This window comes from Populus euphratica, unplaced genomic scaffold (genome assembly GCF_000495115.2).
Source record: "Populus euphratica unplaced genomic scaffold, PopEup_1.0 scaffold413.1, whole genome shotgun sequence".
Classification (NCBI taxonomy): domain Eukaryota; kingdom Viridiplantae; phylum Streptophyta; class Magnoliopsida; order Malpighiales; family Salicaceae; genus Populus; species Populus euphratica.
Genome location: NW_011500055.1, coordinates 437,181 through 459,600, shown reverse-complemented (window position 1 = coordinate 459,600; position 22,420 = coordinate 437,181). Strand labels below are relative to the sequence as shown.

Sequence of the window (22,420 nt, the reverse complement as noted above, 5' to 3'; positions counted from 1 at the left end):
TCTCATTAATAGATTGAGTTAGGGTGGTGACTTAAAAAAAAAACAAATACTAATAGCGTGACTTACATTTCTCAAGTTGACCTTTTCACTTAATTTTAAATTTTTAAGTCACCACCCTACCATTTTTTTTATTATTATAAAGTTGGAATATTTACATTTCATATTGAATGCCTCACGTGATGAGTTCAATCAAATGCCTAGAAAATTGAGAAAACTAACTTAATATACTAGTGGATAATTAAGGAATATTTGATAGCACGGTAAATGTTTATTTTTAAAGTGTTTTTTTACTTGGAAATATATTAAAATAATTTTATTTTTATTTTTTTAAAATTTATTTTTAACATCAATATATCAAAAACATTAAAAATATTTAAAGCAAAAATTTTTTTTAATTAAAAACAAAAAAACATATTCAACCTCAATATCAAACAAATACTTTAGTTTATATAACTGTGTTAGGTTATTAGTTGGAAAATTGTTTTTTAAATGTAAAGAAAAATATATAAATATTATTAATGTATTTTTTTATTTGTAAGTAATTTTTTTTCAGTTATTGAGATGATAACATCTTCAGTCAATTTAGATCAACTTAAATTATCACACCAAATATATAACTTGAATCAAATATAAATATAAACACATAAATCAAACTTGATCATTGTAGTTATTGGCAGAGTGAAAACTAATAATTTTTTTCTCTCATCTTTCAATGAACTAAAAAATAACAAGATAAATTTGTGTATCAAATTGAAAAGGTCACAAATTTTAAGTTAGTCACATGTTTCCTTCATGTTTTATGTTCTAGTCTTTTATCTTTTAATTTGTTATTTTAATTATAATTTCAAGCCTAATCTCATCTTGTCATGCTGCAAAGAGTTTAATTGAAAGAATTTTTTTTAAAAAAGCTTCACTATTCATATAAAACAGTAAAGCTCCATCAAGCTTCCAAATTCTTTAAGATGTAGTAGGTGATAATGCTTTAGTTTCAATAGCACTAGATAGATGACTCTTGCTAGTTTCCAAGTTTTTGTAAGAAAGAACTTAAAACAAAATTGAACAAACTTAAATTAAGTTAATATTTAAAATTAATGATTTGAGTCATGAGATCGGAATTACCCCATAAAACAACACAAAAAAAAATAAAAGCTAAATTTCTAATTATAAAAAATTAAACAACAAAATAAATTGCAATTAGAACAATGAGGACCAAATTTGCTATAAAAATAAAATGAAAATAATAATAATTAGGAACTAAATTAAAAAATATAATTAAAAAAAATGAAAAAAAAAGTAATCAAAGAATGAAGATTAAAATTAGATAAAAAAACAAAATAAAATAGAATGTTGATGGATAAAATTAAAAAATAGATCAAAAATAGAAAAATAAAAAATAAAAATCAAATTCGATAAAAATATAAAATAAAATAAAATGCTTAGGAATAAAATTGAAAAAAAACCCTTTAAAATACATCAAAATCAATATAAATAATAATTAAAATAATAAGAATGAAAATTAAAATAAATACAAACAAGAAAGCACCATTGAATTTTGGAAGGTTAGGCATGATTTCTTAGGTCAAGAGAAAGAAACAAAGGGAGAGGAGAAAAAAATTCACCACCACTAAACCGTCATGAATATTATCACACGCGTCACCTCATTAGCTGCGTTATCATTGGATGCTTCGGAAGACACAATAATTTGTCATTTTAATAGTAGGACGTTGTCACACGTGTCACCCAAAAAGTGAGTGTAGTGTTCATTTGTTAGTGCATGTTTTGATAATATTTTTTTTAATTTTAAAAAATTAATTTGTCTTTTATTCAAATTAAGTATAAAAAAACCATGATGAATATTTTAAAAAAACCCTTGGAAATAAGTTTTATAATTGTTTTTTTTTTTATTTTAAAGGTAATTTAGCCTTTTAATAATTTTGAAAAAAAATGAAGAGACCAAGACAGCCGTAAAATAAGGTTTTTATTTTTTTATTTTAAGGGTATTATAGTAATTTCATGGAAAGAGACTGTTTTATCCCCAGTTAATTTGTCGTCAGCACCCGCCTCCTTTCCCTTAACAGCTGCCTATCGTAGCAGCAGAAAACAGATCAAGTTTCTGCACCAGGAAACCTCCAGGCAGCACCAAAAAGGTTTGGTCATCAGCACCAGCCTCCTTTCCTTTAACAGAAGCAGCAGCTGCTGCAACTGTCAGACATCCCGGCAGTGCAGTAGGTCCCATTCCAGCAAATCAGACCAGAGCAACAGCAGCAGCAAAGATGCAGCTTCCTCACAGCAGTAGCAGCTTGAATCTCCACGTAACAACAGCTTCCAAATTACAATAGCAGAAGGTTTGCGTAGCAGCAGAGTAGCCAAAACAGCAGCAGCAGCAGATGTAGTGTTCGTTTTTGCGGTGACACCACACTTTTGAAAATTCAAAAGCTGATTTTTGTATTTGCTTCAATTTTTTTTTTAATTTTTGAATTGTTTTAGTGTGATAATATCATAAATAAATCTGCAAAAATAAAAAAAATTATTCTAAAATATTTCTAAACAAAAATAATTTAAAAATTATCCGCTATTACAATATTGAAGAATGCCTTAAAAAAAAAGCAGCAGTAAGCACAGAAGCAACAATTTTTAACCAACGCATCAACCTCAAAAGGTGGCAGATGAAAATCAGCCCCCAATCGCAGCGGAAAAGAGCGTCTGGAATTAGCAAATACTGGTAGCAATAAGGAACTTCTACGGCAGTAGCCATTCCAACACAAAAAATAAATCAAGGCTTCAGATAATTTTGTTATCCATGCTTTGATGGTAATTATGATCGTTAAAGCATGTTAATGGAGAATGTTTTAAGGCCAAAGGAGTATCGGTAAATCCTTTATCACTTGGGGAAGAAGAAAAAGAACAGAGAGAGAATGTGACACGTAAGATAACAGGGACAGCATGATTTATTAATTCACGAAAACTCTCAAAACAAAAACTAAGTGGTGGTTGCCGAGAAATTTCCAAAACACCTTAAATATATAATGATGGTGATCAAGATAATCAATGATGGAATTTCTCATTGCAAGAATGATTCGGCCCTGCTTCAGATTGGATCGCAAATATTTAATTTTTCATCAAGCGTCCTGATCATAAGAGAAAATGACAGAGGCACTGACTGACTCATCATAAGAGAAAATGACAGAGGCACTGACTCACACAAAGAAGGGTTTGTTACAAGGAAAACACAAGTAAATACTTAACTGAAGACGATGGTAGGTCTCCAGACACATATTGAAGCAAACAGGTACTTTTTCAAAATGCCAATCATCTTCTTCTGGCCTTCCCTTGCCTGGAATGGGAGCGGCAAGGGAGGTGGAACCCGTCTTCTTCTGGCCTTCCCTTGCCTGAAATGGGAGCGGAAAGGGAGGTGGATCCAAGGTAGAGACTTCATGACTTCCTTGTAGCAGTCCTTCATAGTAGTCATAAAGGCAATATATAAAGGGAACTGCATTACTGCAAATACTGACACGGGAAGGAAAGCAGCCATGGACATCAGACCTGTGGTCCATCGCTTCTTCAAGCGAATGACTAAAAGAAGAGTGCAAGAAAAAGCAAGCATGGTTGTCATCACTGAGAAGAAGAGCAAAGTAAAGCCCCATATCAGTTTCCGAGGAATACTGTGATAGAATTTCTCGCATTCAAAAGGAGTGGTGAGGATAGAAAGGAACATCACAACTGAGGTCAAGGAGCTCGCTAAGGCGGTAACATCCAAGACAGTGAAAGCTAAGAAGAAACGGTTGTGAAGGAAAATGGGAAAGCCAAGATCGTTAGAACCTCCAGGTATAGTGTAAGCGGCAGCAAAGACAACGGTGGCCAAAAGAACGGCTACTGCTGAGCATGACTGAGAGGTTTTCTCGATCCAATCTTGCGCCAACTTTAGTTGAACTTTATGCTCCTCTTGGAAGAGCTCGAATGCAGTCATGAGTTCGTCATTCGAAAGCCCCCCCTTACGTGTGCAACTTGGTGCAACAATGTGAAGCCATTATTATCTACGCTCGAACTCAGCCTGGTCACTAGTATGTTCTTTTTCTTTACAAGACGGAAAATCTCCCGCCGTCGATGCATCACGGCCACATGCAATATGTTTTGCCCCTCATCATTCAAAAGCTCAATAGCCTGAGGAAATTTATCAAGTATCTCTTCAGCAATCTCTAATATTCCATTACTAGTTGCTATAAACAACGGGTTTGGAGGTGAAGGAGGCCTCTCTTGTCTTCTATTTTCTTCTATCTTTGGTTGAACATTTTCATTATTTTCTACCCCTCCTCCTCCCCCTCCTTTTCCTGTGTCCACTTCTTCTCGTGCTCCGTCTTGTCCTTCGCGTCCTCCTCCTGGGATTCCTCCCCCTCCTTGTCTTTCACTTTGTCCTCCTCTTCCTCCTTGACCAGGGGTATCGATATTAACTTTGTTAGTCTTCACTGTGATAGATTGCCACCATTTAAGCTGGTTCTTTCTGATAAGCTCCTTGGCAAGTTCCAACGCAGATTCATGCTTGTACTTTTCTGTCCGGATTCTTTCCACCAGTGGCCATCCTATCGTGTTTCTTCATATGTGAGATATACACAGAGAGAGCTAGCTATAATGAATTTTCTACAAAATATTAACAGAGTAGCATACCGGAAAATATACAAAAGTTCAACTTTGGTGAGAAGTGTACGAGATTCTACTCCTATGTCACTTTCCCAGAGTTTCCCAAATAGAAGGCTGCGGAAAAATCATTCACACAGCAGCTGCTGACTGTTGCTTCCTATATGTATGTATGTGTGTATGTATCACAAAAGGATTTCTGTTCTGGCTTCTCCTATTCTGTTAGATGGTTTTATTCCTCAACATGCCTTTGCAAGTTGAATATGGAGAAGGCACCACATTCAAATAAGATCGACGGAATGCAGAGCGCGTAGATGAATGAGGTTTGGTAAGCACATCAACAATTTGATCATCAAATGATATGAACTGATCCTAGAGCTCTGTACGAGTGACCATATCATGGAAAAAGGGAAAATAAATTTAGCTTGAAAAGCTGGATTCATAGTGAGATACATGGCCGTGAAATTATCACATCATAGAAGAGGAAGAGAAGAGGCTGAAATTCCCAGGTCTAGAAAAAAGAGAATGGAGCCTTTTTAGCTTGGCAACTCGGATCTTTACAAATATAACCATAACAAGATCCATTTTCTTTTAGTCTAATCGATTAGAAAAATTTAATATTTTCTCTTTTGAAACTAGGAAACCCATTTAGACAAGAAAACCTCCCAAGTCGGCGAGGTCTAGAGTACTCCCTCAGTTCAAGTGACACTCAGAAAGGAGAAAAAGGTTGGTGTTTTTTTTTCTCTTAAAAGATATTTTCTAATGTTCTATCCATACTGTGATCATACTGTAGGCTAGCTTCTCTCCTATCTTTTCAACAATTTCCCAAGCACACGCATGTGTTCTTGAAAGGATTATTGTTAACATTTTCAAATGCTTGTTAGAAAGATTATAGGGTAGTTCTTATTGTAGTTATATTCGGGTGGTCAGTACTAGCCCCATAGGGAAACGCTAAACCCAAGCTCGAGACTGGACGAATCCATCGGGCCAGCTCGTGCGGTCTACCTCTCAATCTCTAAGTATAAGGCCGATGATATTTCTTGCTTGGCAGCAGGAAATTTCGTCCCTCGACGAATTGCTGTCGGCATTTACTGAGGATTTTGTTGCATGAGCAGTGTGGTTGTTGTTTATACTTGCTCGATTTCAAAATCACAAGAACCAGGGAGCATCATCAGTGGTATTATCAATTTAATAGTTAGGCTGTCCAAGATGGCAAAATAGTTTCAGTCTTCAGTACCTTTTTGACTCCGGCTCTGGTCGCCATCACCCTTTGCGGTGGAAAGGCCTGCGAAAAACTCACAACTTAAGTCAAATCAAACCTTCTGGGATTTAAAGTAGTGTAAGCAATTTAACATGCTCCAAGCAGAAAAGAAAAAAAAACTCGAAAAGCAGTGTTTAATCAGCCGTTTATACAGCTTGTCTTGAGAGCAGATGTTCGAGCTGGGGTTAGCTTATTAACGCTGATCATATAAATAAATAAATAGAAGAAAAAATGTTGCATCAAACATACAACGGTAGAACAAGTTCGTAATGGTAACTTGGCGCAGTGCACATCCACTCTCGAAAGCACTAGGCATCCCAGCAAGGACATGAAGACAGGTCATTCCCTTCTTGTCCTTCATTTCATAAAGTGATGGATCCAGTTTCAGCAACGTCAGAGCAGTGTCTGCATTAGAAAGTATAATGTCATTTTACTTTCTTTTTTTCCTCATAAATTGTAGATTTAAGTTGTACCTAAAGTGTTTGGCAATGAATGTGTGTGCTAGATGTCTTAAGACTCTCGTTTGAAAGAGAATAAAAGGATTAAGAACAAAACCAAAGTGGTGTCCTTGGATGGCAGCATGAAGAATCGGCTTTGAATCTTCTCTCTTGCGGTGATCCTCTGATAGCTTTAGCCCTGGGATTTGGTCCATTTTCTCAGCTAAATACTCCACTATTTCTTCCTTACCACATACAGCAGCTCTATACAATGGAGTCTCCCCAAGCTTGTTTTTAGTCTGAAGTTGCATTGAAGGATCATATTCATCCTGGAGTAAGTGCTTTACTGCTTCCATATTTCCAGTGAAAACTGCTTCATGAAGAACTGTATTTCCATACGCGTTCTTTTTTTCAAGGGGTTTCTCGAGCATTGGATTTTTATGGGCAATATCGAGTAGATCTCCAAGCGGCCAAACTTTTTTGCTATACACTGCCAGGTGCAATGGAGTATCTTCCGAAACCGTTACTGGAGACATCACATACCTATCACCGATGCCCATGCAAGCACCAATCATCCTCTCCCAGTCTTCTTCCAAGGCTGCTAGGTAGACCTCCTTCGCTACAGTTTTATATGTCCCCATTTGGCCTTCTCTCTTTCTCTGTTTTTTTTTTTTTTTTCCTTTTTGTCTACCTTAATGTACCTCTGCAATTGATTGCTGCTCTCTCTTTGTAAAAATGTAAACTAGCTCTTCGCATGCTGATGGTGAGATGCGATATTTAAAATCAATTTTTAATTAATTGTATAACAATTAAAATAAATATTTTAAAAAATCTCAATGATTTGAATTTTTGAGTAAAAAAAGTGTTTTTAAGATAATTTTTTTATTCATGTGCTTCTTTAAGTATATGTTCTTACCTCGCTCAGCCTATCATTCACAATGTGGAATCGTTAGGTTCGCTTCCTGCGCCTCTGGCCCCACGGATTTTTGGATCCTAATAAATTCTGCGACGTTACAGCTTTAGAAAATAATTGATCACTTTATAACCTGGCCCCACAGCTTTTTCAATCATAAAAGAGAGACGAAGTGGAATTCCGTTTCGGTAGCTATTTCATTTTTTTTTATTAAAGTAAAATATTTCAGTATATATATAATTTAACAAATATACTTTAAATTCAAGATTAATTTATTATAAATTATATAATACAAATACAATATCAAATAAATATAATTTTAAAATTTAAAATATTCCTAAATAGTAAAGATTAAATAAAATTTTAACTTAAAATAATTCAACTTAAATAAAATACTAAAATATTTTAAAAATAAAATTTTTTAACAAAAAAAACATAAGTTAAACACGAACTTTTTACTTCTAAAAGATAAAGGGAAGCCACATAAGTCATTTGCGTCAAAACACTACGATGATTAATTCTTAAATGAAGATAGAGAGAGTTAGAATCTTAGTATCACATTTAGGTTAACATAAGAACACCATTTAATTAGTATTTTTTAACTCTTAATTAAATTATAAGTTTTGTTTATCACCCCTTTAAATTCCCTTAAATTTACTCATTTAATATCACAAGGAAATGATGCTTTTCTTAAAGATAATAAGAAATAGTTCAGTGCTTTTTATATTATAATTGTATTGTAAAATATATTTTTATTATGATATTAATGAAAAATGATTTTTTGATCTCTTAACATTTTATAAAAACAATGTGCAACTCATGTTTTATTCAATGAAAAGAATGTAATAATTATTAATGTCAATGAAGGCTTGTTAGGAAAGGGAAGTTCAATGAGATGAATTTGCCCTTTGACCACGTCAAAAAAATAGATTAGGGTTCGTATATTTATTATTATTATTGTTTTGTTTGATTTTTTACTTGATAAATTAATATTTAAATCTAAAGGTTATTGATGCATGCAGTATAGGTGCTTGTGCTTTTTAGTCATTGTGTGTAGCACTCGATAGCCAAATTTACTCTTTCATTGTGTTGTTGAAAGCACTATTGCATTCTCTTTCTCGACAAAGATAAGCTAGTTTGTTGCAGGTAATTTTTTTTTTAGTTTTTTAATTTTAATTTTTTATTTGTTTTATACTCTTGTAAAAGGTATTTTTGTTTTTCATTTTAATTTTTTTATATTATTTTATCCTAATACCTCCCCCGGGGGGGGGGGGGGGGTTGCCTACTAAAGCAAGACAAAATATAGGTTTGGCTAACGTCGTGTAAGCATCTTAGCATCCAGTTTTCAAATTGCGTAGAAATCCTCGTAAGAGTGTTTGCCCCCCTTTTTTTAAAAAAATAAAAGGCAATAAAATCACTAAGTAAGTATTTCATAATGATTTTAATGCTATATAACTTAATTTTTTACAATATAGTGTGATCTAATTTTAAAACATATTGAGTTCTAACGGGCACTTTAGCATCTGTAGATTACTTTTGGAATATCAAACGGGCACTTTAGCATTTTAGAATTTTAGAATTTGAAAGAGTCGTCACGGGCACAAGAATACCGACTAAAACATTCATTCACTTATTACACGACAAATACCTTTGATTTTAGATTATTTATTAATCAATATCTTACATGTTTTTCCGACAATGCACATGTTCAAAGAAATGAAAAATACCAAAAGCTTGACTTAGTTAACAATGCTTTTTGACTAAGTTTTGAATATTTCGGTCACCACCGTCCCATGTTTTTATTGTGAAGTTGGAATTGGAACATTTACCTTTCATATTGAATGCCTCACGTGGTGATGAGTATGCCGATATCAGCTGCAAATTAGTTTTTTTTTAATGGTTTACATAAAAAATGAACTTTTTAAAAGTAAGTAATTTTTTAATATTTAGTAATATTATAAAAAATAAATTGAAAAGTATTTTTTAGTATTTGGTTATATTATAAAAAATAATTCATTAATTTTTTATTAATTTTTTTTCAAGTTTATTAAAAGAATGGAAATCAAATATGACATATAAAAAATTTAAAGAAGATTGAAATAAAAATAAATAAATTAAAGGGTTTAAAATAAAAATAAAATTATTATTTAATTATAAATTACTTTTTTACAATTAGATAGAAAGTTTTCGTCTTAAGAAGTTCAATTTTCTAAGCGTTTAGGATCTGTTTAAGAATTGTGCTATGATATATCATTTTCTTATATCATTATTTAGGACTCAAATTTAAAAAAAAAATACAAAAAATAGTTTCAACGGATGAGGAAGCTATATTATATTTCAAGAAACAGTGTCCGGTGAAAAAAAAACCTTGCATTTTATATTATTTGATGTTAATTAATTAATTAGTAACATGATCACTAACAATTGACATATCATGTCTTTTCAAGGATACACATGTGCAGCTCTCACTTCGAAATTTCCATTAATAGCTTGACTTCATTTTTAGTCTTTATTTATTATTATTTTCATTCATTATCCGAGTCGTGTTGGTATGTCATCGTGCAAGCTTGGTGATACACTAGCTTCTACTTTCGAGAGTGGCCTCCCAACCAGTGAGCTATTCTTGGATCCATTTATTTTAAATAAATTGTCGGTGCTACTCAATAACTTATATTTTAGGCCTGATACATGCTATGCTGTTAATAATATCTATCAATTTATACATGTTTTTATTAAGAATTATTAAACTGCTGTCAAACATGTACTACTATACTTGAAATATACATTTTCCTTCTGTCTTCACTTTACTTGTGGCTCTTTGCTATCACCTTACTGATGCTAATTGGGCAGGGAGCATCTATGAGGGACTATATTATCTTTCTTTCTCGATACCACTCTCATTTCTTGTTTCATGAAAATTTGATAAGCAACAATTGTTACTGCTTTTCCATTGAAGCAGTATATAAAATTACTAAACCGAATCGAACCAAAACCAATTAATTAAGTTTGATTTCTGCTTTAAAATAATCAAATCAAAACTGGTCTACTTGAATTAATTTTAGTTTTTTTATAAAAAATTTAATTTAATTTTTTTAAATAAAAACCAAAATAAACGAAAAATAATCACCCTTATTCTTATCTATCCTTTTCTTCCTCGAAATAATTATTTACATGTCAAACCTGTATGATTTCCTGTCATAGAAATGTAGAATGTAGGAATTATTTTAATAATAAATCTAATATTTTTTAAAGAAATAGCGTAAGAACATCATTCTAAATATAATAATATATAGCCTAATCCTAATCGAGAGACGTTGGACTCCTCACCTTTAGTCTTCTATTAATTTGTCACAGTTTACTGCAACCTCCGTATTTTTCCCTCCTTCCCACAACCTCAACACATTAGCGTAGCCAGTTAAACAATTTGGATTTACAAAATAAAACATTAGCGTAGCCAGTTAAACAATTTGATAAAATAACATATATTTTTTTAAGATTATGTGAATAGCATATTAACTCAATATTTATTAAATATCTCTACTGGTTTAAACATGACAAGATAATTATCATGTTTTAAAATAATAATATTTAAATATATTGTATTTTTAAATTACAACAACTTAGCATGTAGTTTTAATTAAAATCTTATTACTTAACTGGTTAGCTAATTGATCTAAATATATAAATCAATTGAATATTTTTTATAAAAAATATAATTTTATGTATTTTTTCAATATATTTTTATAAGTGTTAATAATATAGTCAGATTTGTAATAATTATTGATTCTAAATAATTAAATGTGAGTTTATTGTAACTAAATGAGGACATACTCTAGACATATTATATATATAGCCTAGCAAATATATTCATGAATCAATCAAACATGTCTAGACCCAATAAAAAATCTAATTACACTATATCAAAATAATAGCTTTAAAAAACCATAATTTTTAATTTAATTATTAAATTGTGCTTAAACTTTTACAAAAGTTTCTAAAAACTGTTTTCCTTATAGTAACTATATAATTGCTATAATAATTATTAGATTTTTAGATTTAAAAAAATCACTTCAAGCCTCTGATTTTAATAGTTTTATGATTTTTTTGTTATTTTTGAAACCGATCAACTAATTTAATTAATTATTATGAATTAATTAACAAATTAATCTTGAATTTAATTGATGTTATATTTTAAAAATATAATCTTTAATTAAATATCACAATTTATAACTGCAGCATGTCAATTTATACTATTTCACCGAAAAAAAAATTCCGCAGTTTGTGTGTGCTAATTACCCAATTTATTCAATATTTTTCGCTCCATTAGGGACAATCGGTGATGGGACTTGGGAGAAGTTACAGGCTTGTCGGTGGTGGCTTTGGATGTCTCACAGTGATGGATTTTTTTGAGCAAATGGATTTATCGATCTTGAACAAAGATTTATTTATTATTCCTCCTCTTCTTTTCTTATACTAATATTATAATTTTTGTTCTGATTTTTTTTTAATCTGTGATTTTGGTTCATCTTTTACTTTGTTAGGGTCAAATCGAATTTGAAGCGCCACATCAAGCCTCCTGGCCCTACCGTTTAGCCACTGGGAAACAACGCAGCACAAGATTCGATCTTGTAGAATTCAATTATCAGTTTTTAATTAATCCATGATCAATATGCCTCAAAGTTTGCCTCATAACTCCCCCGCGTAAGGTTATTAGGTAAATTATTTTTATAAATTGACTAAAACACAAGGGCAAGCTGACCATTTGGTTTTTGTTTTAGAAAACAAATTGTTATCAGTCCTAGCAATAATAAGTTTTGTACCATATCTTTGAAAAAAATGAGGACAGTTAGAATTTAAAACTTGTTTAAAGATTTGGTTGAGAGTGTTCTATACAGATGAAGTGTTTCAAAGTGTTTTTTTATTTGAAAATAAATAAAAATTATATATATTTTTTTATTTTTAAAATTTTATTTTTAATATCAGTATATTAAAAAGATTTAAAAACATAAATATAATAACTTTAAACAATTTTTTTTTTTAATTTTAAACAAACACCGTTTTGATCTCATTGCCAAGCACCCTCCTCCATAGAAACCTCTTAATCTATTATACATGCATCCTATTAGAAGGGGTGGTATGAAAACATTTTTAATTTTTTAAATGCATAATTAAATTATTGGACGGTCTCGTCAAAACACTAATATTGAACACAAGTTTAGATTTAATAACCGAAAGTTTGATCAGGAAAGATTTTTATCACAGGAAAATACTAGAAGTAGATTTTGTTTTTTAGGAAGGAGATAGATTCTAAAACAGTGAGGTACTGAATTTATGGACCATATATGGATTGGATTTAGAATATTAGATCGTGGAAATAGATACTCACAAACAACATAGCTCCCATCATTGTTTGAACTTTGTACCACCTAGCTAGTTCCTTGAAAACTCTTTCTTTAGCATCCAGATCATCATGAGTTTTCTTTCCAAGAGTTCTAGCCAAGGGGCTTCCAAAGGCTCTAAAGCACCGCCTTCTAAGGTCAGAATACTATTTCTTCTACGGTATCAGTTCCTAATGATCAGGGGAAGCAAATGAAATGTTTAAATGATATGACAATTTTGATTTTTTTTTTCTTGTTTAGCATGTTTCAAAGGGTGATGAAGGTACAGGATCATCGTTTCCCAGCATCTCCTCCAATATGAAAAATCTCTTCGGGAGAAGGTCTAAAGGGTGAGAATATGCGCCTTCCTTTATGAACAAATGATTTAATTTATATTTATTTCTTTATTTTCTCGGTGACCTCAAGATGCAGTTCAAATAGTTAAAATTTCTCTTTGCATATAATTAATCTTATTTTGATATATAACTGAAAATAAAATATTAATTCTCGTCAAATTATCTCATAAAAGTTTCTTTCTGTCAAATCTTTGGACTAAATCTTTTCTTTCTGGGATTGAAACCTTAGGGAATGAAAATGGACTCATGTCAAGTCTCATAGGGTAAACTGAAACAAAATAAAACATTGAAAAAAGGGTTAAACCTCAAGATATTGGCCTGCTTTATCAAAGAACAACACACCTTACCTTAACTTTATGCTTCATCAAAAGGATCAGTGTTTTCCAGCTGCTCCTCTAAGATAGAAAGTCCCTTACAGAAGATTTTTAGAGTGGGTAAGAATATGCTTCTATCTTTTTTATCAGCAGTTTCTATGAGCATGCTTTTTTGCAGTAGTTTCAACACAGTTCTATTCCCTTTATTAGCAGGTTATATTTTTTGTATATGATCTGCACATGGAAAGTGGCACGAGGTCCATTATTCATTTCCATGTCGAAAGGTCAGCCAGCCATATAAGGGCGATGTGAAAATTTAGTAATTAAGAGGATTATCAATTTATATGACTTTTTTTTTTAGATTAACGTGGGTGTCCAGACCAGTTTGTACGTACCACGATTAATCCTACGAGTTCTGAAATTAATGACCATGTAAACCTCCAGTGGCGATCATATGAGCAATTAAAAATTCAAATCTGATAATTTGTATGACTTTAATTAGCTGACTGTTGGTGCTCGTCCACATTTAGATATCGGCCGAACTTCTAGTGAAGTCTTTAATTACCTGTGTAACTAAAGATTAAGTAACCCTGATAGATACTCAATTAATCAGGTTTTAAATTTGTTTTTTAATAATTACAGATTTAATTTTTTTTAAAATTATTAAAAACTTATATAGTTATTAATTTTAAAATTTATAAAATTAGTCAAGATACATAATCGGTTATAAATACCCATATTAATAATAATAAAAAAGTTTAAGTCACGTTTCTCAACCACCCAAACAATGGCCGCAATGTTAATGTAAAACATGCTTCAGGTTAAATTTCCTTGAAAATCTAATTAATCTTGGTTAACAAAATACTCCAGACAACACAGAAAAAGAGAAGATTCCACGCTTTCCTTCGAAATTTTCCCTTAGCCATGGTATGCCATTGAAAAAGTAGAAAGTGTTCGGGACACACCAAGAGATACCCTACCAAGAGATGAATTTTGACCAAAAATTCCAAGCAAACTTGCATTAAAGTAACAAATGGTCTGAATTCTCCAGAACTTTCGCACAAAAAGAACAACAAGATTGATCAATTGGAAGTAACCATCTACTAAAAGAAAGGAACATCATCTGTTCTACACAGCTAACCATAAAAAATGTCTGAATCTTTGGGGGATCTACAGAATCCCAAATGTTTGATGTAAAAGAGCCATCGAATAGTGTACTGCAAGATTTAACTAAAAATCTCCCATCACTTCCAATGTTCTAGATTTTAGTATTTGGATTCCATTGAAACAATTGACTCTCGTTTGTGAGGCTTTGCAGGGAAGAAACTTGATCAAGCTCAAAAGCCCTTAACTCTCTTTGCCAACCTAACTGCCAAGTCCAAAATCCATTATACCATGAACTCAGGTTCAAAATTGTCACTAGCTTCCCAGGAGACAATTTGTATAGTCTCAGTTGTCTATTTTTCAGCAATGAATCTCCCAACAACATATCATTTTAAAAGTGAACATACTCGTCATTTTGGACAACAAATCTAGTTTATTTCTTAAAACTTTTGCACTAATTCAGATGGATTTATTGTTTTCATTATTCGCTGCCAAATACATGATAGTTTCTTGCTGAAAAAAGGAGCATTCTCAAAACTTGGGAGATACACTTTGTGTATTAAATCTCTCCCTTTACCTTAATAAAAATTAAACATCTCACGTTTTCTCTTACTAATTGGTCCCTATACTTTTGACCTGAACTTAATAAAGAAAAATTGTATCTATAACTGGCCTTAAAGTGTAGTGAAGTCTTGAATATGAACTTCTATGTGAGAACATATTCATGGTTCATAGTAATTGATTGTTTTGTAATTAACAGGGCATTGTTTAACATAAATAAATAAGAAAAACTCACATGATTCTAGCATTAGTTTAACTCTTCTCTCCTTACAATTTGTGATTAAGGATAATGTTATTCCCATTCTACAACTTGTTAATCTCACTCTATGTTAATCTTCTTCCATAACAAGTGAAATAATATGGTATTATTTTATATATTATAAAGCAAACACACAATTGACTTATAAAACTTCTTCCTACAACAAATATAATAATCTAAAAGCAGTTGTCATCTGCGATATTCACTGCACTATAACTTAGAGATTTCAAATCATATTAATTTATAGGTCTCATAAAATCACATGGATTGAATTTTATCAGAGGAACATAAAGAGGATTCGAACTGTTATGGTTGTTCTTATTATGAAAGCACACTCAAGTCTTTGTACATGCTTTGTGTCATAACCTGAATCCTGGATTCATGATCGGCACATAGGTAAGGTTCTCCTTCAAGATTCCATACCTATGCGAACCCAAACTTACATACAATCTTTTTCTAACTTCATTAGAGTTCAACGCAACATTAATAACAAAATTAACTTCATAATATAATTGAATTATCTTAATACAAGAGTTAATATAATTTCATAGTTTTGGAACACTAACTAGACATAAAAAAAGGTATAAATTACAACCAAAAGAGTAGGTTCTGAAGACCCAACAAAAGTAACATGCTATCAAGTTATAAGCTTGAAAAGGTAAATAATGAGAGGTGAGTTCCATAACTTAGTGAATAGATAACGTTCAATATACACATACGAGGTAATATAACAATGAGAATATATATACAATTATGACTCTATGTTCCTCAAATAGGTCATAACAAGAATATCATATGGTAAAATTTGTCAGAAAATCAAAATGCAATGAGCATGAGGCTCCGTACTGTGGGATGATCAGTCTACACAGGTTGGTAACTCCCCGACCAATTAAGGTTCAGATACGATGTGCACAAAGACTAACACTACCCTATTAGCATGGGTATTCTGATTGACACACCATAGGTTTATAATCATAATCAAATAGAGATATCCATATCTCAATGCTCAACTCATGAAATCAATCAAATGAGGAGCTATCAAATCAGAAGTCAATTCAAAATATATATACTGGTTCATATCAAGAATTCGGATTCAACAATTGATCATGCTTTATCATAACAAGGATAATAATCAACATATATATTATCATGAAGCATGATCCAATTCATATTAACAAATCAAATATTTATAATATTTCTCATGCATATGAAAAATTATCCACTCACCTGACTCGAAAGCTGACTCGAAAGCAAATAAAAGTCAAAAGCAGATACCGAAGAAAATCCTATTAACATCTCGCTGGTAGAATATCAGGATTATCTGAATACAAAGGAGACATATTCAAGAACAACTTGAAAGAACATATAACCTATTTAATACACTTATCTAAAGGTATATTCCATAACCCTATATGTTTTTGAACTAACTAGTTATTTTTCCTAAAAACCCAACATTTAACGATTTTCCCAAAATCTAATCCATAATAAAATAAATAATAAAATTAATAATAATTCACTAAATAAATCTTAATTATTCACAAACCAATCTGAAAAATTTAATATTACATCTGGGGACTAATCTGTAATTTATCATATTTTAAGGGTCAAATTGCAACTTTTGTCAAATTGAAGGACCAAACTGAAATTTTCATAAATCCATTACTATACTGAAATCCTGATCATAATTAATCCTCATTTATGTCCAGAATATATCATTATGCTCCAGGGACCATTCTGGAATTTTATCAAATTTTTAGGGCTAAATGGTAATTTTTGTCAAATTGAAGGACCAAATTGAAAGTGTTAAAATTTCATAACTATACAGGAATTCTGCCCATAATTCATATTTTTTTCTGTTCAGAATCTCGGAATATGCTCCAGGGACCAATTTGTAATTTTCCAAAGTTTGGGGACTAAACTGTAATTTCCACAAATTGAAGGACCAAAATGAATTTTCGTCATCTTCAACCTCCAACCCAGAATTTCAAGAGAAAACCTACTGTTCTCTCCAAATTTATAACATAAATTCACCATTTAAACAAAATCATAACTCAAAATCATCATCTTTCAATTTAATCTCTCAAAATCAACCAAATAATCAAATACACTAACAATTAATCTTATAAGATTCAAATTAATTCATCAATTAAACCCAAACACAAATGTTCAAAACCCTAACATTTATCAAAACCAAAATTAAAAGCTCAATAATACATATTTATACATTTAACAACCTAAATCTTACCTTTAAACTTGTTTCTTCAACTCCTTTCTATTTCCCTTCTAATTTTTCTCTTTTCTCTTCTTCTTCTTTTTTCCTTTTCTCTCCCGTCAGTTTTTCACTCTAAATTTTCAGATTTTTTTTTTTATATTTATTAAATTTGTTGAATTACTATACTATCCAAGAATTTTATAGCCTTTTCCTCTTTTTAATTCTAAACGTTACACTTTGTATCTTTACACAACCCAAGAGCATGAGTTTAGGTATTCAAAGATATTTAACGAAACAGAAATAGAAAAACTAATCCTAGAATCATGGAATACACAAGATTTGGTAGTAACGTAAATGGTGACAACAGCCTTAAGGTGACACTTCTATGATTTCTTTTGTTTTCTTAATATGCCCCCGCAAGAACAGGCTACCATCAGCTAGGCCGATCTTGTCTTGTAGATATTCTATCATTTGTCTAGAAAGCAGCTTAGTGAGTAAATCAGCGAGCTGGTCATTAGTGTGAACATATCGAACATTAAGAAATTTTTTTCCAACCAAATCTCGCACAAAGTGAAAGTCTATCTGAATGTGCTTCATTCTAGAATGCTGGACAGGATTAAAGCTTAACTGTGTTGCACCCAAATTATCACCATAGAGTGTAGGTGAGTGTAGTAATGGAAACTTCACTTTGTGAAGTAGAGAGAGCAGCCACATGGACTAAGCTGTGGCAGTTGCTAAAGCCTTGTATTTAGCTTCGGGTATTGGGCTCAAGATAGAGATATGCATTTTGGGAGAGTGAGAAACCCACAAATATGTATGGTGTGGCCTTAGGTTCTACCTTGTGTGAGCATGTGTGAGTAAGGTGAGACCAGTTTCAACAAGGTAGCGATGATGTTTTCCAGACACACTATTTTGTTGTGGGTTATGGGGAGCAATTGTATACTGACTAATCTCATGAACTGAAAGGTAGGGTTTGAGACTAATAAATTCTTCATCATTATCAGAATAAAAACTCAAAACTCTTTATTTTGGTGTTAAATTATTTTTCACAAGATTTTTGAATTGCCGAAAAATTGTTTGAACTATTGATTTATGAGTCATAAGATAAAGCCAAGTGTATTTAGTATAGTGGTCAACAAAAATAAAATAATATTTAGAGCTACCAATACCAACTTCATGAGATGTTTTGTATAAAGTAAGAAGTGGGGTGATAGTTGTGGAGGTGGAGGCAAGAATGGCATGGAGGATGAGTTTGTCTTGGCAAACCAGTGGGAGTTTGCGGCTTTGGAGACAACAGAGTTTGTTGTATCAATAGTTGGGCATTTTTTTGCACCAGTGAAAAAGTCAATGAAATCATAACCAATGAGTAATGTCTCAAATTGAGCCCTTCATTGAGGAAAGGTGGAAGAAGTGAGTTTTTCGTTGATGGTGGTGACGGTATTGATGGTGATGATGGGTGAATCAATGGTAGATGTATAGATGGCAGCCATGTTGCAGAAGATAAGAGGAAAAAAATACTCGTTAGAGATCATTGCTCTGATACCATAAAAATGATTTGAACTGTTATGGTTGTTCTTATTATGAAAACACACTAAGTCTTTGTACATGCTTTGTATCTTTATACAACCCAAGAGCATAAGTTTAGGCATTTAAAGATATTTAACGGAACAGAAATAAAAAAACTGATCCTAGAATCATGGAATACATAAGATCTGGTAGTAACATAAATGGTGACAGCTAGCCTTGAGGTGGCACTTATGTGATTTCTATAGTTTCCTTAATAGAATAATATCTTTTTTATTCACAATTCTTCTATATAATTTAAACACAATTTTTTTTATACTGAAATATATTATATTTAGTATAGTATAGTTATATCATGAGAAATTAAACAATATAAGTTAATTATGCAATTTATTTTAGACACTCAGAGAGTATTACGTTTTTAAACTTTAATTTACTTCTCAATAGTTGTGTTTTAAATTCAGAACTCCTTTCTTTATTTGATATTAAGAAGATTTCGACAAATATTAACAGCAGTAAGGCAAGTAGCGACTCTCAACAACCATCTCCAAATAATGAAAATCCAGAACCGGCCTTCTCACAGGTGAGAATACTAATGAATGGTAATTAATCATCAGATCGTGATGATCAGGGGTCAAATGAGATGGTTTCATGATGAAAATTTGAAAATTCTATTGTTTGACATGTTTTATAGGCTGGTAAAACCACGTTTAAACCGAAGAATCTTAGCATCTTTTCGGAGGAAGAAAGTCAAGCTTGGACAATTTCTGAAAGGTACTGAGGATAATATATGCCTATTTTCTTGTTGAAGTGCTGTGTTACAAACTTTGGTGTGGTTCATCATCTGGTGCTGTGTTACAAGTATTTTGTTAATAGAAGTAAAATTATAACTATTAAATGAGACAGAGAAAGCTATGGTTTTGAGTTTAACACACGTATAAAACCCTAAGGCTAGACAAAAATACAACTAAAGTTGTGAAAGTTTATAGTTTTTTCAACAAAAGTCCCATAAAATCTGAAAAGATTGGTTTAAATGCCTCAAAAAACTAGGAAACAACCAATCAGGAAAAATAATATAGCTAAAATCCAAAATTAAGAAGGAAGAAGTATAAAATATGGACTGAAACTTTGAGGGTCTTTGGAGTGAGATTTGGCGAATATGAGCATCGATCGAACGGGCTTGGAGTGTGAAAGGAAGCTTAGCGCAAGCTCAATTTTCTATTAGGAATTCACCTATAAAATTTGAGCTTTATTTAACAATTTGATTAACTGTTTTGAGTCAAACTACCTGATTGGATAATTTCTTTGACTGTTTTTGTTTTTTGATCCGATCCATAAAATCCCGGCTAATTATTCCACATCATTAAATTAAAATCAAAATTTTTGGTGAATATTCTTGCATGTATTCATTATTAAAAAAATCAATACACAAGGTTCCCGCCATGCTTTTAGTTATAGTTTCTTCCTGTTGTTTCCTTTCATTTTTGGTCGAGACCATAAAAAAAAGTTTTGATTTATTTCTCTACTTGCCAGGATTGGATTTTAGGAGTGAGTATATTAATCTAGAGATCAATGGTTTACCATCATGATGGAACTGTGTCACTACCTTTTGTGCATCAGCTGATTCTGAATAGTGGTGCTGTAGTTGTTTTTGTAGAGAATATTTTGTTTATGTCAGTATGAGGCTATTAATTTTCTCTTTGCAAGCTATAGGGACGGTCCTGCAGAGCTGCAAGAGGTGTGTTGGCTTGATGTAACTGGTTCAATGACTGCTACCAAAGGGAAGGCGTATGAAATTAGCTTCATATTATCCATGAATGAAAAGAATTCCTTTGGCTGGGAAGATCCTGTTTATGTGATGGCAAGGATAGGAGAGAAGGGAGAGTATACGCGCGTAAAAATAGATCTATCGAAGTTAGGCCTGAAAGAAGAGGAATTTCCAGAGGAGAAGTGTCGGGTTGATTTTAGAAGTGATGAAAACTCTGAAAATAATAAGAAAACACTCTATTTTGGCTTGTATGAGGTGTGGACTAACCACTGGAAGGGTGGTCTACGGATCCATGAGGCCATTGTTCGGGAAGTAACAGCTGAGGATTCTGCTTCTACGTCTAATACCCGTTCGGACGACTCCAAAGTGCAAGAAGTAACAGCTGACAATTCTACTTCAGCATCTGAAAGCGCTCTGGACAAAGGCTGTTTTGAGGGTCAAAATCTATTTCCAATGCCTACTTCCAGGAATTTTCAGTGATTTGATTTCTAATCCGGATCTCCATCTGACTATTTATCTGTTTTTCGTAAGTGTCATATTTCAAGTTATTTTCATTTTCTTAGTCAGCGCATCTATGGCAAACTTATATTATACAATGTTAAGACCCCAGTTATTTGGTTATGGATTGAATAAGAACTATATATAGACTTAAAGACTCTTTCTCCAGAGCTTTTCTGTTTGCCTTGTGATTTGCGGCGTCAACATCCAACAGTCCTCTGGGTGTGAACTGATTAAGAAAGTTTTTTAAGCAGGTGTGATCTTACTGCTAAAGAGCTGTTGATATTGCGTGACAGATTAAAAAAGTACAAAACGGCTTGATATATATTGTTAATTTCACTCTTGCTTGCATTGTGCTTTGATTTTTGAAGTTCTTAAAGCTTAGGGTAGCTAACTAGGATACACAAATGACACTTCCTTTCCTGATGCTACTCGTGTCATTTTGGGTGTGTCTAAAGTAAATGGATTTCAATAAAATTCAAGTAAATGGAAAGATTTTTTTAAAAAAATCTAAAACAATAAATATGTAAATGAAATAATAAAAACAAGCTTAATTAAAACAAAAAACATAGAGGTTTGTCTTTGTCTAGATTGATCTTTCATATTGTTTGAATGTCTACATTGCGCTATTAAACAATAGAAGCTTATCAATTTGTCCCAATTGCTCGGTGATCTATTGAAAAATGTTTTTTTTTTTATGAGCACTTTGGTTAATAAGGAAATTAGAAAGAAGAATAAGCAAGGAATATTATTTGATTTGTTTTGTAGATGTTGGAATTCTAAGAATTCACAATTATTCTTGTGAAAATCAGAAATAGATTATGAGGATTTTATTTATAATTATTTAAATTTATCTTACAAAGATTGGAGAGGAATCTTTTTTATTTTGTCAGTACTTTTATATTTTTATTAAGATCCTCTTATATATTTTTTAAGGTTTATGCAAAAGCAATGATCACAGATATGGCCAAGAATATAAAGAATAGTGATCTTGCCCTTTGTTGTCTTTTTTTCTTTTTACTATTATTATTGGCTTTAAGGACTTGATTTTATGTCTCTGGTAAAAAATCTTCTGTTTGTTTTGAAATCTAATTCTTTATAACTATATTTTCATAATCTCTATCCACTCTTTGAGTCAAGAAATGTTTTTAGTTTGATACACTAATTATCATAATTATTTTTTGTTAGCTTTTTGATGAATAT

General features: G+C 31.7%; 3 protein-coding genes across 5 annotated transcripts in view; 1 reads left to right on the top strand and 2 right to left on the bottom strand.

Annotated features, from left to right (window-relative positions):
- Positions 1–3,170: 3,170 nt before the first annotated feature.
- LOC105107860 (ankyrin repeat-containing protein At3g12360-like) lies at positions 3,171–3,967 on the bottom strand. Its single transcript, XM_011001927.1, has 2 exons — positions 3,390–3,967; positions 3,171–3,334 (listed from the first exon to the last, which is right to left on the bottom strand). Exons 1-2 carry the CDS (start codon positions 3,965–3,967, stop codon positions 3,310–3,312), a joined length of 603 nt encoding a protein of 200 aa, XP_011000229.1. The 3' UTR covers positions 3,171–3,309.
- The window catches only part of LOC105107859 (uncharacterized), a 56,126-nt gene continuing 37,669 nt past the window's right edge, over positions 3,964–22,420 (bottom strand). The window contains exons 3-6 of the mRNA XM_011001926.1: positions 6,449–6,662; positions 6,143–6,298; positions 5,870–5,917; positions 3,964–4,577 (exon numbers count right to left, since the gene is read on the bottom strand). Of these exons, the coding sequence (XP_011000228.1) occupies positions 3,964–4,577; positions 5,870–5,917; positions 6,143–6,298; positions 6,449–6,662 (1,032 nt within the window). The remainder of the gene's footprint in view (positions 4,578–5,869; positions 5,918–6,142; positions 6,299–6,448; positions 6,663–22,420) is intronic.
- Positions 12,579–21,371, top strand: LOC105107848 (protein PHLOEM PROTEIN 2-LIKE A9-like). Of its 3 annotated transcripts, none has more exons than XM_011001913.1 (5): positions 12,579–12,779; positions 12,883–12,971; positions 19,465–19,534; positions 19,646–19,725; positions 20,659–21,371. In XM_011001913.1, the coding sequence occupies exons 1-5, from the start codon at positions 12,714–12,716 to the stop codon at positions 21,197–21,199; spliced, it is 846 nt and encodes a 281-aa protein (XP_011000215.1). In that variant the 5' UTR covers positions 12,579–12,713; the 3' UTR covers positions 21,200–21,371. The 3 variants fall into 3 exon arrangements, with proteins under 3 accessions (XP_011000215.1, XP_011000216.1, XP_011000217.1); XM_011001914.1 differs by having other exon boundaries at positions 12,580–12,779; positions 20,665–21,371; XM_011001915.1 differs by lacking the exons at positions 19,465–19,534; positions 19,646–19,725 and having other exon boundaries at positions 12,582–12,779; positions 20,665–21,371.

What these genes read in the sequence shown, in the direction of transcription:
- LOC105107860 (XM_011001927.1), bottom strand. Translation starts at nt 3,967, where the DNA reads ATGACTGCATTCGAGCTCTTCCAAGAGGAGCATAAAGTTCAACTAAAG. An exon ending in CCTTTCCGCTCCCATTTCAG is followed by an intron (nt 3,335 to 3,389) that starts GCAAGGGAAGGC and finishes CTCCCATTCCAG; the next exon opens with GCAAGGGAAGGCCAGAAGAA.
- LOC105107848 (XM_011001913.1), top strand. Translation starts at nt 12,714, where the DNA reads ATGAGTTTTCTTTCCAAGAGTTCTAGCCAAGGGGCTTCCAAAGGCTCT. An exon ending in TTCGGGAGAAGGTCTAAAGG is followed by an intron (nt 12,972 to 19,464) that starts GTGAGAATATGC and finishes AAATATTAACAG; the next exon opens with CAGTAAGGCAAGTAGCGACT. An exon ending in GCTTGGACAATTTCTGAAAG is followed by an intron (nt 19,726 to 20,658) that starts GTACTGAGGATA and finishes TCTCTTTGCAAG; the next exon opens with CTATAGGGACGGTCCTGCAG.